Genomic DNA, 17,797 nt, shown 5'->3' with positions numbered 1-17,797 from the left:
CCTGCCGTCGGGCCTCGAGCTTCTAGATCTATCTCCACTCACACCACAGCAAACTCTGTGGCTCGATGTGGCTCCACCCCTCTAGGACGTCATTGCTACAGAGCCTCACCTTTGTGTAGCGGTTGCTCTCCTCCCTCCGTGGGAGTCTCTCCTCCATTCACAGACAACTCACTCTTTATACAGGTCATTTGAAACAAGGCTGTCTTCCCTGATCATGGTCATTCACGCTATCTTCAGCATTACCTGACACCAATAGAGTTATAGAAAGATCTTTGTTAATTATGGTTGGAAGAGGGAATGTCAAAGTCTTTTTAACATCCATGTATGCAGACAGGGTGGTTTGGACGGAGTTGCATCATGGAATGGGAGTCCTTGTCCCCAAGAGGGCAGTCACTCCCAGCAAGGTCCCACTTGTCCAGACCCTAGGGAGGGTCTTGCATAGTGGGCTCACCTACGTAGTATCAAAGGTGACTCCTGTCTGGGTCGAAGTGACAAATTGTCCAGATGCGCTACACTATATAAACATTTACAGACTGATACAAAGGGCCTGCAAAGCGGAGAATATCTTGATATGCTATACATTTTCCACTTCTGCCCAAACAAATTAGACAGGAGAAACCCTTCAAACAAATGGCTGAGAAGATAAATCTACTAAGGCCTGTATGACCGCAAGATTCTGCATTTGAGTTGTTGCTGTGAATCTGCAACAAGTGTGATGTGAAAATAGTGCCTGGAAGGACCACATTTTGCTTCCTTCCATTGGAGGAACACACCCTGCAATCTGCCTATGAACCCAAACCTTTGGGTTATAAGCATCTAAAGGGACACAGGGGAGTGAATAGGGGAAGAATCCTAGGGAGTGGTAAGAGGGAGACTTCTAGACCCACGGAAGCCTGGAGAAAATATGGCATTGGTTTCACAGGTTCTGGTTCTTTGGATAAAGAGGTATTTCCGCCAGTTTATATGAGAACTCCCAGTAAATACCAGATGTTAGCTGCCAACCATTCTGAAGTATATGATGTTTGTAATGTTAGACCAGTCACCCTCAACCATGAAATGCAAGCTGCAATTTTACTACCAAAAAAGACTGGCTCTTGCAAGAAAGAATCAATAAGGTGTCTTCCAGCCTGCGGGACATGTTTAGCAAGGCCCCCAAGACAGAGTCTAACTTCAAAAACTCTGATTGGAAATGACCTACGTTCACTGTGCTTCCCCACTCAGCAGATTGTGGGCCTGATTTGTGGGAGTCGTGGTAGAGGAGATGCATGGAGAAGGAGGTGGAGAGAACAATAAAAGAGAAGGAGGAGGTGAAGAACAAGAGCTGTGGAATAGAAATGCAGGCGAATGAGAAGAGTTATACCAAAGAGGGATCTACCTCAAAACATTGAAATATTACTGCAAGTCACAGAACATCCTTTTTTTTGTACCCCCCCAGACCGAAAAATATAAGTGGGGGGAGACCCCCTGCACCCCTCTCCCACATCCATCCTACCTTAATGAAGACTGCAACCCTCCAACTATATTTTCGCTAAAATGCAAGTAAAAAGAGACATGTTCTGGGACTCGCAGTAATGTGATTCAATATTTTGGTATGATACCCGAAGGAGGAGAGAACAAAAGAGAAGGCAGATGGTGAAGAATAACATGGAAGGACAGGAGGAGAAGAAAGGCTAATGGAAATATAAGGAGAGGCTGAGAATGGAGGTGGGTGTAGAATACATCAAGGGGGGGTGGACAGAAATCTAAAGAAAAAGGGAGGCAGGAAACTAGTGATGGTGGGCAGGGACGTCAATTAGGGGGTCGCACTTGCGACCCCTGAGGTCTCCCTTGCTAACCCTAAAAAAATATTTTTGTTCCTTTGCCTCTACCAACTCAACTTTACATCTGCTTCTGTGCTTCCCTGGCCTTTCTCCTATGGTGTTCTGCAGTGATTCTGAATTCATATAGCAGAGGGGTAAAAATAAGGTACCAGCTACTAGCCAGCCATAAAAGGTCACTTGCCTCCTCAAATCTAAACATTCCCAGAGCACACCATTGCTTCCTCCCCAAGAGTCAGTTATCACTAGCTAGCAGCGAGTGCCAATTTTGAGTCCTGATGGAGCACATTACAACATTTCTAATACATAAATAAATAAAAGAAATCAATGGGAGAGAAAACGTTTCGTATGGAAGAGCACGCTAAAAATGCATTCAGGGTTTCCGTACGATAGGACTTGTGTAGTGTACAGAGCATTTATTCATCTTTGCAGACCATTGGTTTAGACCCAAGCTTATGCAAACAGCGTTTGGTATCTCTGTAATGATAACAGATCACCTTCTCATTCACTCACCTGATTTCAGTGATGTGAGCGGCAGAGTGTATTGCCCAACAAAGTCATTCTTAGATGACGAATCGTGGTCCTCGATTAGAAATCGCACCAGAGCAAGTGCCGGGACATCGATCTCGAACAGGAAGCGGTCATTCCACATTGGGTTGAAACCTACACGCAAGAGCAGTGGGGAAAGCATCAGTGCTTTGTCATTGTCACACATTAACACAACCATGTTCAGAACAGAAAGGCACCAGAAGCGGGATTGGAGCACTAAACACTCTTCTTGGGGCTTGATGGCCCCTTGTTTTGTGGTCTGTCGCGCTCTTCGAGCCAACACACTGGTGAACACACTGATCCAAGCCTCCCAGTATTAACTCGGTTGTAATAGGGTAACAAAGAGGAACTTGTCAAATCACCCTTGTGGCACCAAAGTCATGGATTACAAGCCACACTAACTGATATTCAACTGCTTAGTTTCGTTGTAAACATGAATTTCCGCGAATAGTTAAACTGTGAACAAATAAGCAACCATCACACAATTCAGAAAATGATTAGCAACCAATCCATGCCAAACAGAAGTGAAGAGGCGATTGCGACAGCTTTACAATGACTGCATAGGTCTAGAAGATTATAAATCTCCGCTTGAACATTACCGACCCTCAAATTGAACAGCAAATGAAATAATAAAATTTTGAGCATTGATATCATTAAAAAAAAGGTTTTGCTGAGTACTAGAAACATATTAATTGAATGCCATGAGCCTCTACCTCGTGCACTGTGACCTTGGGAGTAACGGAAAAGACAGCAAACTCAGGTTGAGCAGGGCCAACCTGCAATTATAGCCTCTCAGAATGGTCTATGAGCAGTGATCTGGCTTTTGGCTTGCAAGATGGTTGGTGCCCTCTACAACTCCCATCAACCGTAACCAGCGCAGTCAGTGGTGAAGGTGCATGCAAGTCCAATCAAAAACATCTAGAACATCTAGAGAGGCGCAGGTTTCAGACCCACTAAACCGCCTTTCCCAATCATTTCAACATGTGCGATCAAATCGTCCTCTGGAAAGGATGCTTAGCCTCATTGTAATTTTGGTGGTATCTCAGCTGGAAATCTACTGAGATACCAAACTGTATTACCGTTACCGCCACTTGTATTCTTGCGGTAATAACGCTGAACCAAGTGATGGTAGGTGGAGTTAGTCCCCATTAATATGGGGTATTTTGGTCGTAGTACCGCCCAATTGGCGATTTTGGGTGATAAGGTAGCAGAATTACCTTCAGCTTCTTGCTGGAGGATTTTCCTCCATCTTAACCCCAAACTCTTAGTTGGGGGGTGCGGTAATGCGGCGGTAACAGTATCACTGCTGCAGTTTTACTGCACCACCCAATTTATAAGAGGCCCGCTGTAATTATGATGCATTATTTTGTGTTGTATTACACTGTATTGTAGTCATTTATGTAGCACCATTTTAAATTCACCACAAATCCCCATGGAGTCTTATGGATTCCAGAAATGGGGAATTATCACCACTTGTAATCCGGTGGTAACTCCAAGGGACCAAGTGGCAGTAACAGTAATTGAGTTTGGTAGTAATTCAGCAGATGTACTGCCGAATTACCACCAAACTCACAATGAGGCCCCTTGTCTTTTAAAAATACAATTTGTCAGCACTTTTTACAGAACCACTTGGTGATACCCCCATGCACACATGCAGTTCACCCATTGAACAGCTGCAGTGGTTTCACATTAATAGCACGTTTATCATACTTCATCTGCAACCCCTTCCTCCCCTGCTCCACGACCAGGTACACTTACTAGTCGATCCTGATTGTATCTACACTGTAGCATTGCACCATACAACTATATTCCCTCTGTGGATCCACAGCTAGGTTTGCACTCTATAAAACACATCACATGCATACATACATCTGCTTCATAATACATCATAAAATGGCCTAATTTCTACACTGGGATTATTTTTCATCTACAACTTCTCCAAACTTTTGCTACCTAAGGAATTTGATAGTCTTGTTTTAAACAAGCCCTTTTAAACGACGGTTCAGGCAAAATTAGTTCACATCCCAAAATGCTACATTACACTATTACCAACAACCTATCTACAGCATATGGTTGATTCTACAAACAATATACCGGTCGGATTGCACATTTGCATAACACATAAGCAACTGCATTTTCCTACAGAACTTTAATTGTACTTGTATTTTCTTAATACAGATTTTAGAAATATAAACCGGCAGACCACACTGCCACAGTATGCAAAAATACGTTGATTACAAGTTTGGCGGCGGTACCAAAGGTTCATAACCCGGCCTTCAGTGACATACGTTTGATTAAATGTTTCACACATGCCAGAGAGGAAATGAATCTGGCTCATTTTACAGAGCAAATATTTTTCATGTTAGTCCAATGGGATTTTGGTTGACATAGGCATGCACAGGTTTCTTTTTACTTGCCCATTAAGATCCCACACGCTTACCATTGTTCTCCAAAACCTGGGTTTCCTTTTTCTGGCAGTCTCGAGCAACACCGTGGATCTCTACTGTGACTACGGGATCGATGATGCAGTTTTTGCTTTTGTTCTCCTTTGGTAACTGCTGGGCACTAATTATCTGTCGATAAAGAGACAACGTAAGTATGCAGATCTCAAAACTATAAACAAGGAAGTACCTCTTTCTCTGGTGCCTATTAAGTGAGAAGAAAGAGTACGCAATAAAAGCAGAAAATGTCTAAATTCATCAAAGGGCTCAAACATTTTTTTCAAGAATTTTATTTCACATCAGTGTACATTTAGAAAATCATTTTACTGCTTCCTCGTTTCATGCGTAGTATCTTAAAACCAGAGGTCTGCACCCATTGACCGGAGACCCTCTATTTTGGATTAGGACTCCCATGATCCCTCAACACTTACCATGCTGGCTAGGACTGATGGGAGTTGTATTCCAAAATATTGGAGCAGCCAATCTTGGCAGACCGCTTGCTTAAAATGTATGCATACATGAACTGTATCTTTACCATAACATGAAACTTCTTGTTAGTCCTCCATTTTCCATCTGTGATGGAGTTCGGGTTAAACTGTGTGCCGCTGTCTCGAATGAATTCTGGTTTTAGGACATAACCAGAAGAGCCGTTGTCCTTGAACCGACCCAGATAGAGATCCATCTCAGTGCCTGGAGTCTGGAAATTTAAGGCAACTGAAAAGCAAAACATGAATCATTCTGTATTTTATTTGCCTTTACAGACTGAAAATATTAATTGGTAACTTTAAACCATATAGAGAAAGAAATATTTACTCTATTACATTCTACAATAGGCAAGTGTTTTATGGTGCCCTTCGAATAGAAAAAGTTGCTTTCGTATGTAGCCACAACGGTCATCCAAGCATTATAATCTCGCTTTAAATGCAACATTGAGCAATAGTGCCACCATGTTTCAGGTACAAGACATTGCATAAATGAATATGCTATGAAGCCAGGGACATACATTCCTCCCACAAGCCTCATATCTATGCTTGCAACTTGAATGTATCAACTAAGGATCGTTGCAAACCCCTGAGAAGTAGTGTAATGTTTAACATTGCTTCAGCTGGTCAGATCTACAACAGGTCTTCCTGAATGTAAGACGTTAGGAAAGATTTTCTTTTTGCACATTTCCCTCCATAGATTCCAATGGGACCCCCAGTTGTCTCGATTATTTTTTTTAACTCAGTCTTTATTTTTTGGAGGAAAATAAAGCCTTCTGCTTTACTTCCCTCCACCGTTTTGGCAAAACTGACTAGTCCCCAAGACTGTCAGTATTGAGAGGCTTGGTCTCTTTTGGAATTCCTGTATGTTTACAATTGCACGCCTCACCCTACAGTGAAATTCATTTATGATACTTGGCATTTTATAACTTTTTACTCAATGGCTTTTCGGTTACTTTGACAATGTGCCTAAGACATGCTGGTGGCAGCTGTGTAGTTTGTACCGCTTTTGTGATATTTTTCTTGTGCACTTTTGAATGTAAACGTTGTTCGCACCCAAAAAGGCCTGTGGCACAAGATTTTCGCTTGTTCTTTGGCCATCTAATTCGTAGGCTTCTTCCTGCAATCTCAGGTCAGGAAATGTCATGCATGGTAACCCCTATAAGGGTGAAAGCTGCTGCTTTCACTGGCAAGTGGGGTGTGTGTGTGTGAGAGCCAGAGGAGGGGGCTGGGACTATCTGGTCTCAGTCCACATCCACTGGTGTCCGAAAGTCTCTTGCTGGACGATAAGATGACCAGTGATTATTCAGGATTGGACAACCATTGGCTTTTTGACTGTTACAGATCCTTACCATTGGTTTGTGGGCTTGCTCCTAGCCTGAATGTGAGATAAAAGGAGGGCCCCTGGATCTATTCGACAGATCCATCTTTGGAACCAAGATTTCTATGAAGAGAAGCCTGCCGACTACCCGAGGACTACCCCTGCAGCTGACCAGCATAGACTCCAGTTCATGGCCAGGTGAATCCCTATTCCTCCATATGATCTCAGAAGACCCTTGTTGACGCTTCAATCATTGAGCTGGAGGGAACAACCATTGTCGACCCTTGCTCGAGGACTTATGCTTTTGAAGTTTTCTGAAGTGTCCCTGGACCACCCAGTGGACTGACCAGCTCCCTTTTTGGACTTCCTCACTGCAGCCATAATCGTTCAGAGCTGAGCCTTGCAACTTGCAAGAAATTCAGCGCATGCCATAAGTCACCTGTCCTTGCAATTTCAGCCATCTCACTACAAGGGAAGCTGTGCTGGGGTGACTCCTTTGTTCACTGCTTGACAGTTGCCTGTCGCCGCCTGACAGCGGTGACTTCTGCTGGAACAGCATTTTTGCAATTCTGTGAAGTGTCCTTAAGGGTCTGCACTGCCGAAGTCTGCCTCTTTTCTTCATTTGACATCTTCTTGAAGCAGACAGGAATTGTGTGCTGAGAAACGCGGCCAGCTCCCGACACAAAGTGACCTCTGCAACCGCATCCCCAGGGCATCCCCTCACCAACCCAAGGACAGAAGAGTGTAACCCTAGCAAATTCCGGCAGACCTGCAGTGTCACTTGGAAGATTCAGAATCTAGGGGGGGTAAGTGAACATTACCTGCTTCTACCCCCTCTGTCCTCCAAGGGTAACATTGTGTGTCAAGCTCATGACCCCCAACTCCCTCTGGCCTGGCCTCTAGTCATCGAACCTGGGCTGAGGATCCTTTTCCAGGGCTTACTTTGGGAATAGGATATAGTGGGTAATTACCCGATTTGGGGCAAAAGCTTACCTTAGTTTAAAGAGCTTCAAAGAACCACTGAAGCCCACTGCATCAGTTCTGAAATACCTTCCTTGAAGAAACCATAGTTTAGAACTTGTGACTTATGGGCACAAGGGCTCAAACATCTTAGGGCTGGACATCATAAGACAGGGGGAACTAGGTGTGGGCTATTCTAACTGTTTTTCTTGCATCTGAATACTCACCTATTGAACACTGGTACATAATTCACATGCAATTTTGTTTCTAAGAGTGAATGTATATATCTTGTATATGGCTTTTGATTTACATTTCTGCACTGTAGTTACATTACTGCATTGTGATTTGCATATGCTTAGTGAGTTCCTAAAGGTTTAATTAATAATTGTATTTTAATATACTCATTGACTAACTTGAATTATTGGTGTTCTGTGTGGACTAATTGTATCCCTAGACCACTCTCACACTTTTCCTGAGACTAAGCCTTGACTGCTTGTTCACCTATCTTGATTGGGTTTTGCCCAACCTCTCAGTGTCTTCCCCATTTGCCAAAAATAGGGTGGACTCCTAAATTCCTCAACCCAGGGGCTAATTTTGAAATCCATCTCAACAAGTTGCTTTGCAGGTGTGGGTTACGGTCTTTGACACTCAGAAGAGATCCACTGGAGTGATACGATAGTTCTTGTTGCACAGAACACTAGGCTTGCAATGTTTTAGGCTTGCAAACGTTATCTAACCTATATTCTATCAAATGAACATACACCAGTAGTACTCTTGCTTTGCACAAAATTGATTATTTGAAGGCACTGTGTGTAGAGAAGGCGTTACCTACCTCTGGTGTTAAAGCCGATCTTGTGCAGAAACGGATAAACACCAGGAAGCTAGAGAAACATTTATCTGATGCTAGTGGTTTATAGGATGCTGGGGCAGGGCCAAGCATTGTGGTTTATAGGATACTGGGGCAGGGCCTAGCAGTACCAATGGCCCTATTGTTCTGGAAACCACAGATGTCACTAGTGAGGACGAGGAGATGGCTTTTCTGGCCTCAGTGACAACATCTGAAGCAGACATTTTTCATCTGAGAAAGTAGGAGCTGAGGCTCAGAGAAGAATAACTCAATTATAATATTGCAAAGATGCAATCTCAGAGAAAGGGAAGGCTGGATCAGTCCAGCTGGAGTTGGCCAGACAACAGAGTCTTCAGGCTCCTCCAGAGGGTCTGGGAATCGTTGGGTTCCTCCTCTCATCCAAGATTTCCTAGGAATCTGTTGAATTTCTAGAAGTAAAAAATTACATTATTGGTTGGTCAACTGCATTTGAGCATGCTTGTTAAGTACAAGGTGAATTAATCAAATAACACGGTATGGTTGCTCAGCAGCATTCCCCGGATTGGCTGTCATGCTATTATGGAGTTGTCCAAGCCTTACAGAAAAGACTGTCAAAATAAGGCAGGCTCTGGTCTTAAAGTTTGGGAAGATTCCTTCCCAATACTTAAAGACGTTTAGACAATGCAAAAAGAAAGAAAATAATACTTGGGTGACTAATGTAAATGACTCCTTGAAGAACTTGAGTGGCTGGGTTGAAGCTCATACAGTAACCACTTTTGATGGCATGATTAATCTTGTTATGCCTGAACATATTTTTGCCTCTTATTCCCCTGAGTTGAAACAGCATTTGGTAGATTCAAAGGCGGTACATCCTAAGAAACTTGCCATTGTTGCTGATCTGTGGGTGTTCCATGTGAACAAACATGCTTCTGGTAAGCAGCAGGAGTAGAACAAGCAAAATGAGAAAAAAGGTGTGTCAACTGAAAAAACTGCATCCCATAAGGCTCACAAAAAGATTATTAAGGGGGAGTAAGCCACCTGGAGAGACTTACAACCCCAAGCAAGAAAGTGGGCATAGCAAGTCTCCCTACATACAAAGCTCCTCAGGACCTTGTGTAACCTGTGGAGCAAATGGTCATGTGAAGTGTGACCTCTGTTGTAAGGGTAAGAACTGGGGAGCTCAGTATGTGAATAAGACATTCAATTATGATGAAGGAGAGATACTCAAAAGAAGCATCATTCTCTTCTGACTCCTTGCCCAGTGGGATTGGTTCAGAAGTAGTTATAGTGTCCCTGGATCTGGGGAGACTGGAGATGCTGAAACCTATGCTTCCATCCCTGATAATACTAAGAATTGTTTCAAAGATAGTGTACTGGTAGATGGTGTTGACACCTCTGCTATCAGGGACACTGGGGCCAGTCTAACTGGATTCGACTTTGGAGAACCCAGGGGTTCTGGTCAGAGCTCATCCGATGCCCACCAAGTTTGCAGATGGCCCCGCTCTTAACTTCCCAGTAATGCCCATCACTTTAGCAGTAAATGGAGGAGTTGTCAGGATACCCAAGTGTACAGAGGCATGTTCCAGGTAGAGCTCTGCCTGGAAATTACCTCAGAGACTTAAGTCTTGTGGGGGACAGAGCAGAGCTTCCATGTACTAGATATTAAACAAAGAAGTGTGCCTTAGCCAATCCTAAAGGGAAGCCTACGCCAAATGGAAACCAAAGGAGACAAAGAATCCAAAAAAGAGGGTCCATGTAGAAAGTCACTGCAGGAGATGCACAACTTGTCAATTGTCTGTCAAAAGTGGACAAAGACTCAGGCTCCATTGGTATCACTCCCTGTAGCGGGTTTACCATTTGAGAGGGAAGGGATTGACATGGTTGAGCCCCTTGCTTCTCTTACATCCTCGGCAGTAGGTTTATCCTGGTGGTAGTTGATTATGCCACCAGATATACTGAGACCATCGCACTGAAAACAGTAACCGTCAAATCAGTTGCTAATGCATTGTAAGGTATTTTCACTAAAGTTGACTTCCCTGAAGAAGTTGTGCCAGACAAAGGGACTAACTTTATGTCTAACTATATGCAGGCCCTGTGGAAGGAATGTGAGGTGTCATACATGTTCATCCACATACCATCTACAGACAAAAAGTCTTGCTGAGAGATTTAACAGAACTTCCAAAAGGCATGATTGGAGATCTGTAGAAACCTCAGAGAAGGATGTAGCGCCTTCTCCTACCATGCTTACATTTTGCCTACAGAGAGGATCCTCAAGAAGGGGTTGGCTTTAGCCCCTTTGAACTCTTTTCTTGGACACCCTTAAAGGGACCCTTGAGTATAGTCAAGGAATGATGGGAATCTCGCACTCCTCCTGTTACTACAAATGTAATGGAGTATGTGCTAGGCTAGAGGATGTAAAAGAGGATGGCCCTTATGACAGCTCAGGCCAATGACAAGTTGAAGACTGGACAAGCACTATTGAAACATTGGTATAACCAAAAATCTTCACTTTAACATTTTTCAGGAGGCCAAGAAATCCTGATTCTCAATCCCATAAGGCCTAGAGCTGTACAAGATAGTTTGGTCCTTAACGAATAGTTGAGAGACCAGGCAAAGTGAACTAGTTTGCATACCTTGGAAGACGCAATCAGTCTCCCAAAGTGTTCCATTTAAGCAGACTGAAGACATTCATTGCTAGGGTTGACATGGAAGACCCACTTTCTGTTTCAAAAAGGGAGGAAGAGGAAAATGAACCTCTCCTTGACCCGTCCCAGGGTAGCCCTTCAAATGGCTCCATTGAGCGTGTCAGATTGTCCCCTCAAGTGACTCTGCAGCAACAAGGTGAGATGAAAACGTTATGCCCCCCCCCCTTCTTTTCCAGCTATAGTGCCTTGTTATCAGCATGAAATTGACACTGCAGATAGTGTGCCTACCAAAAATAGGAGTTACAGGATTTCAGACAAGATTAGATCGCACATCAAGCGTGTGGTCAACAGAAGTTGGATTTAGGGTGGATCTAGGGTAGGGACGAAAGAGCCCTTTAACAGTCCATGGTCCAATCCAGTGGTAGTGGAACCAAAGGCAGCCACTGCAGATTTGAAGTTCTTCGTGAGAGCGCTTAATGCTGCCACCATAACAGATGCTCATCCCCTTCCTGAAACTGGTGAGTTGGTGGACAAACTGGGTGCTGTAATGTATCTCAGTACCGTTTACCTTACTGCAGGGTGTCAGATATGCCTGAAAGAAAATGCGAAGGACACAACAGCATTCTCAGCACCAGAGATATTTGACCAGTTCAGGATAATGCCCTTTCGCCTAATGAATGCATATCTTGATGATATTGCAGTCTTCAGCCATACTTGGGAAGCCATACTTGGGAAACACTTAGGTATTGTGTTACAGGCTCTTCAGCAGATCCACTTCACCATAAAGGCTACCAAATGTCAGATTGGTCAAGGCTCAGTGACCTACCGTGGGCATGAGGTTGGTAGGGGCATCATTCAGCCTCTATCCAGTTAAGTACAAGCTGTTCAAAGTTGGGCAACTCCCACAACCCAAACCAAGGTGAGAGCTTTCTTAGGCTTCACTGGGTATTACAGGAATTCCATGGCAGGTTATGGAACCATAGCTGCCCCTTTGACTGCACACACCACTCCAAAGAATCCTAAAAGGGTTACTTGGTCAGTGGAGTGTGAAAAGACTTTAGAGGGCTTGAAGAATTCCCTTTGCCAGACACCTGTTCTCTGGGCACCTGCCTACCAAAGACCTTTCACAGTACAAAATTATGCCTCTGACACTCAAAAGGAACAGTCCCCTCTCATCTAGATGACAAAGGCAGGGAAGACCCTATTTGTTTCATCAGTTGTCGGCTTAAGGTCAGAGAGTTAAGGTGGGCCACAGTGGAAAAACAGTGTTTTTCCTTCATGGTGGGCCCTTAGGAAGCAGAGACTGTCCCTTCTTGGAACTCGCTTCATTGTACAGACTGACCATCAGCTCTTAAATTTGCTGATGAACATCAAGGAAAGAGTCCTCGGTTGCTCTGGTGGTCCATAAGCCATCGGGGCAATGACTAAATGTTTGAGCACAGGTCACATATTCGACATAACAATGCTGATGGGCTGTCGATGATGTTTTACTGAGTGAACAAAGAAAACCATTCAGGGGTGGCTTAGAACCCGCTCTCCCTAGTCCAGGGATGAGGGGGAAATATGTTCTTTTTGCATCTTTCCCTCCATAGATTCCAATGGGACCCCCAATCTTTTTGCGTATTTTTTACCCTGTCCGCCATCCTGATTTTTGGAGGTCAGTAAAACCTTCTGCTTTACTTCCATTGCCTGTTTTGCTCATTTATATAAACTGACCAGTCCCAAGGCTGTCAGTACTGAGAGACATTGGGCCTCATTACACGGACGGCGGTAAGGCTTAACGGCAAAGTTCACAAACAGCTGTGATGTCTTCCGAAGGCTCTTCATGCGGTCCACGTAGAACTTCAGCGCTCTAGCCACATCCAGCGAGTGCAAAGTCCTCTCAGCCGGCGACGAATGCAATGGGAAGAAAACAGGTAACACCAAGGACTCATTGAGGTGGAGGTCCGAAGGCACCTTGGGCATGAAGGAGGGGTGCGTCCTCAGCACTACCCTCGTCTCGTTAAATGTCAGCCACATGAGCCTAGTCAGCACCACGTTGAGCTTCCACGCTGGGGCCGGCGCCTTCACCGGCGGGAAAGAGCAGAACAGTCCTTTCAGTACTCCTTCACCAGGTGGTGAGACCACAGCGACGACCACCCCAGAGTTCTGGTGTAGCGGGAGATAGCCGCCAGGTGGATCTTGATGGAGGCATGTGCCAGCCTCGCCTTGGCTATCGACAGCAAGTACGGCAGCACTTTAGGGGCCATAATCCATAGAGGGTTATCTTCTGTGCACGGCACCAGACGGAGAACCTCTTCCACATATGTCCTTAGCACTTCAGAGTCGAGGACGCCCTGGCCTTTGCAAGTACCTCCTTGCAGTCTGCCAGGATATCGTAGCCTCCGAACTCTAGTGCTGGAGGAGCCAGGCCTGCAGGTTCAGCAATCCCGAGTCGTGATGTAGGATGGCGCCTCCTTCCCTGGCGAGAAGATCTGCGTCCGTTGGCAGTTTGACTGGGGGGGGTGCTGATAAGTCCAGAAGGTTCGGGAACCATATCTGCCTCGGCCACGCCGGTGCAACGAGGAGCATCCTGCACCGGGACCGTCTGAGTTGATTGATGAGTTGCAGAAGCAATGGCAACGGTGGGAACGCGTACAGGAACAGGCCGTCCCAGGGGAAAGAGAATGCATCACCCATGCTCCCCAGCTGGGGAAACCTGCTGGCGAACCTCCGGCATTTGGTGTTCGCCGCCGACATGAACAGGTCGATCCGAGGACTGCCCCATCGTCGGAATAGGAGATCCACTTGGTCCTGCCGAAGCTCCCACTCATAGCAAGAGCACAGCACCCTGCTGAGTGAGTCAGCAACAGTGTTTTTCACTCCTGCCAGATGAAAAGGTACCAGGAACATCCCCTGGGCGATGGCCCAGTGCCACAGATTCTGCGCTTCCTTGGACAGGGATGGGGATCTTGTGCCCCCCTGCTTCCAGATGTAGAACATCGTGGTGGTGTTGTTAGTGAAGATCTGTACCACCTTGCCCTTAAGGGACGGAAGGAAAGACCTGAGGGCCCAGAACACAGCCCAGAGCTCCAGGACACTGATTTGTAGGGAACTCTCCTCCGGGAGCCACAGGCCTCTTGCATGGAGATCTCCGATGTGCGCCCCCTATCCCTCCAGAGAGGCATCTGTCGTCACCGTCTTCTGATGTGCTGGGGTCTGGAAGTCCGTGCCCGCCGGGAGATGTGTGCGTGTGCCCCAACACCGGATCGCTTGACGGAACGTCTCGTTGAGGGAGATCTTGTCTTGGAAGCTACCCGCCGCTTGCATCCAACGGGCATCGAGGAACTCTCACAGTGGCCTCATCCGCAACCTGCATAGACGCACAAGATAGATGCACGATGACATCATGCCGAGCAGGGACTTGATGGACCTCACCCTGGCCACCTCCATGGTCAACAGCCATTGTACCTTGCCCAGGATGGCCTTCGTCCTTTCCTCCAACGGTGAAGCCAACCGTGCCACTGTGTCGAGTCTGGCTCCCAGGAACAGGGCGTCTTGCAACAGTACCAAGTGGGATTTCGTGAAGTTGAACTAGAATCCCAGATCCGTGAGCAGGCGGACGGTCTTCGCTGTGTGATCGACGGCAAGTTTCCTTGGCTCTGCTCGGATGAGCCAATTGTCCAGGTAGGGGTATACGTGGATCTCCTGCAGGCGCAGCCGCACCACCATCGGTGCCAGGCACTTGATGAAGACCCTTGGCGCCGACTTCAACCCGAAGGGCAGGGCCTTGAACTGGTAGTGTCGCCCTTGGATCACGAATTGTAGGAACTTTTGATGTCCTTTGTGTAAGGGGATGTGGAAGTAGGCATCCTCCAAGTCCAGCGACGGCAGGAAATCACCCTCCTCCAGCTGTCCCAGCACGTGCTGAAGGGTGACCATCCAGAACTTCTGGGACTTGATGTATTTGTTGGGGCGGCGAAGGTCCAGGATGGGCTGCCATCCACTGGTCTTCTCTCTGATGAGGAAGTACCGCGAGTATACTTCGGAGCCCCGGAGCCTCTTCGGGACGAGTTCTATTGCGCCCTTTTTTAGCATTGCTTGTACCTCCAGAAGCAGCTGTGGCATGTGGTTTTCCTTCCTGGCCACGGGTGGTAGACGGGGACACTTTCTTTGGAATTCCAGAGTGTGCTCGTGGGCCAGAGCATCCAGCACCCAATGGTCAGTGGAGATGGACTCCCACACACTGACGAAATACGCCAGCCTGCCTCCCACCTGGGTGCTCGGGTGGGGGCCCGACATCATGGCCAGTTCATTCTTGATTTGCCGAGGCCTTGCCGCCTTGGCGACGATAATGTCCTCGGGCCTTGCTGCGGCCTCTGTGGGCTTCCTGCAACGAGGAGCGGGCTGCCTGGTGGTACGACGCGAAACCGCCACCGAATCCTTTGGAGGCACCTTGAGACTTGCCTCTGGAGGTCCGAAAGGATGGCCGTCGTTGATGGAGAGAACCCAAGGCCCGGGCCGTCTCGGTATCCGCCTTGATGGCCTGTAGTGACTCGTCCACTGCCTTGCCGAACAGGTTGTTCCCATCTAAGGGCATATCCAGTACCCTGGTCTAGACGTCCTGATGGAAGTCAGTGGCCTTGAGCCAACCGCACCGGCCAAGGCAAACGCTGTTGCCCATCTGGCGAAAGCCGGTGTCGGCGATGTCCGTGGCCACCGTGATGGCATGGTCCGAAGCCACCTCGCCCTCCTCTAGGATTTCAAGGGCTTCCACCCTCTTGTCGTCTGGCAGGAAATCCAGGAGGGGAGTGATCTTGAACCACAGCTCCCTGTAGTAGTGTGCCACGATTGCAAGGGCATTGGCCGCTTTGATGGTTGTCACCACTGATGAGATGACTCCTCGTCCCATAGTGTCCAGCTTCTTCCCCTCGCCATCTGGTGGGGAAGTGGAAGTTGATGCCATCGCCCCTGCCGGTTTCTTCTGGGCCGACGTGGAGACCACTGAATCCGGGGATGGCTGGGCTCTGAGGCACATAGGGGCGGAGTCTGGGACCCAGTACTACTTCTCGTACCGGTCCCTCTTCGCAGGAGCCGTGGCCGGGTTCTTCAGCAGTGACAGTCTTTTGTCCCAGATGTCGTCCAGTAATGGGACTGAGAGGACTGTCTTCCTCTTGTCCTCCCGTCGTTGGTAGAGGAAACCCTCCTTCTTCTGCTCTTCGAGGCAATGCCGGAAAAGCTCTGATGCCCTGGCGATCATGGTGTGAAATGAGCCAATTTTGTCGGGGGGGGTGGGGAGGGAGGCCCGGGCAGGGGGTGATGGGAGATCCGTCCCGTCGTCACCACCATCGTTGTCCGTCCCCGTAGTCGCCATTTCCGTTCCCATCTCATCCCTCGGTGGAGGGGATGGAGGTGAAGGCTGGAAAGGAGGGGGAGGATGGATTTGCCTCTGCTTGTTCGGTGGGCTTCCCAACAGTCCAGGCGCTGCTGGATCGTCCGCTGGGGGTAAGGGCAACCTTGTCCTTATCTCCGTACACAAGGCCTGGATAGCCGTCAAGATTGCTCCTGAGTTGTCCTGTGGCATAGGAATTGGTTGCGACAGGAGCAACAGCTTGGGTGCGGGGACATCTGTTTCCTCTGCGGCCTGCTGCTCCTCGTCAGCCCCACCGTTTCTCTCTTCATCCACCTTGTCGGGATCCCTCCCGTAGGACCTGACTTCCTCGAACTTCTTGTCCAGGATCTTTTTGACGCCAGCCAGCTCATCATCGGAGGTGGCATCTGTGTCTGTTATGGCTACCGCGCCCACCCCTTTCTCGTCCCTGGGTTTCATGGGGGTCTTCTCGATAGGCTGAAAAGATGATTCCCTCTGGGGTGGCAGGGAAACTCTATCCCCGGAAGTCGTCTCCACTGGGGTAGGCTTCGCCAGGGCCGCCACGACTCCTTCAATCGAGGCCTTCGCCAGGTGAATCAGAGCCTTCACGACCTTGGGCACGTCTGAGGCCTTCGTCTTTGGGGGAGGGTCACCGCCTCACCCCCTTTGGCTTTCTCCATCAGGATCAACCGGGGCTTCTCCCAAAGCTTACCCGGGTTCTCTGACTTCCTTTTCCCTGAGCCAGAACGTTGGATCGTGGATGATGGCGTCGGTGACATCGCGCCCTGCCTGGCAGCCGAGGACCCCCGAACCAACGGCACTCCTGGTGCCTGCGGACTCACAGTGCTTTGCCTTTTGTTGGGCCCCTGTCGCCGGAGCGCATTCAAAGGTCTAAGAAGACCCGTCGGAGTTCTTCTTCTTCTCACCTGCTACTGGGCTCTTCCCCTCCAGCCAGTTAGTGAGCTGAGTCTGACGGTTCTTCAATGTCCGGATGGACATGTTCTTACAGAACGCGCAGTCCTCTTCCACGTGCGACTTGTCGTGAAGGCAGTAGAGGCACCGGGAGTGCTCATCCTCCTTGAAGACATTCTGTAATCCACATCCTGGGCAGATTCTAAACAGCTTGGATCCAAAAGGCGTTGTGTCTCCTTTGTCCTGGGCCATGTCCACGCGGGGTAGGCCTCAAAGATCTTCCGGAATCCTCCAAGTAGAGAAACTCGACGAAAATTCGCCCTTGAGGGGTGTAGAAAATATTCCAAAACGGGTCCCTGTTGATCGGAAGAAGAATCGGTGGAGCTTGAGGCTTGAATTGACCGAAAAATACGAGTAAACTTTTAGGAAAAAACCAAAACGCAGTAAAAGGTCGAGAGCTATAGCACGAGGACTCCCAAAACTTGAACGTGTGG

General features: G+C 47.6%; 1 protein-coding gene across 2 annotated transcripts in view; it reads right to left on the bottom strand.

Moving 5' to 3' along the window:
• Positions 1-17,797, bottom strand: part of PLCD1 (phospholipase C delta 1) — a 447,477-nt gene that overhangs the window by 23,209 nt on the left and 406,471 nt on the right. For both annotated transcript variants that reach the window (XM_069647688.1, XM_069647687.1), the window contains exons 12-14: positions 5,343-5,521; positions 4,807-4,939; positions 2,331-2,480 (exon numbers count right to left, since the gene is read on the bottom strand). In XM_069647688.1, coding sequence (XP_069503789.1) covers positions 2,331-2,480; positions 4,807-4,939; positions 5,343-5,521 — 462 coding nt within the window. The remainder of the gene's footprint in view (positions 1-2,330; positions 2,481-4,806; positions 4,940-5,342; positions 5,522-17,797) is intronic.

The sequence above is a fragment of the Ambystoma mexicanum genome, chromosome 2q (genome assembly GCF_040938575.1).
Source record: "Ambystoma mexicanum isolate Mex_15411 chromosome 2q, UKY_AmexF1_1, whole genome shotgun sequence".
Lineage (NCBI taxonomy): Eukaryota > Metazoa > Chordata > Amphibia > Caudata > Ambystomatidae > Ambystoma > Ambystoma mexicanum.
This window is presented reverse-complemented; position numbering and strand designations above follow the sequence as displayed.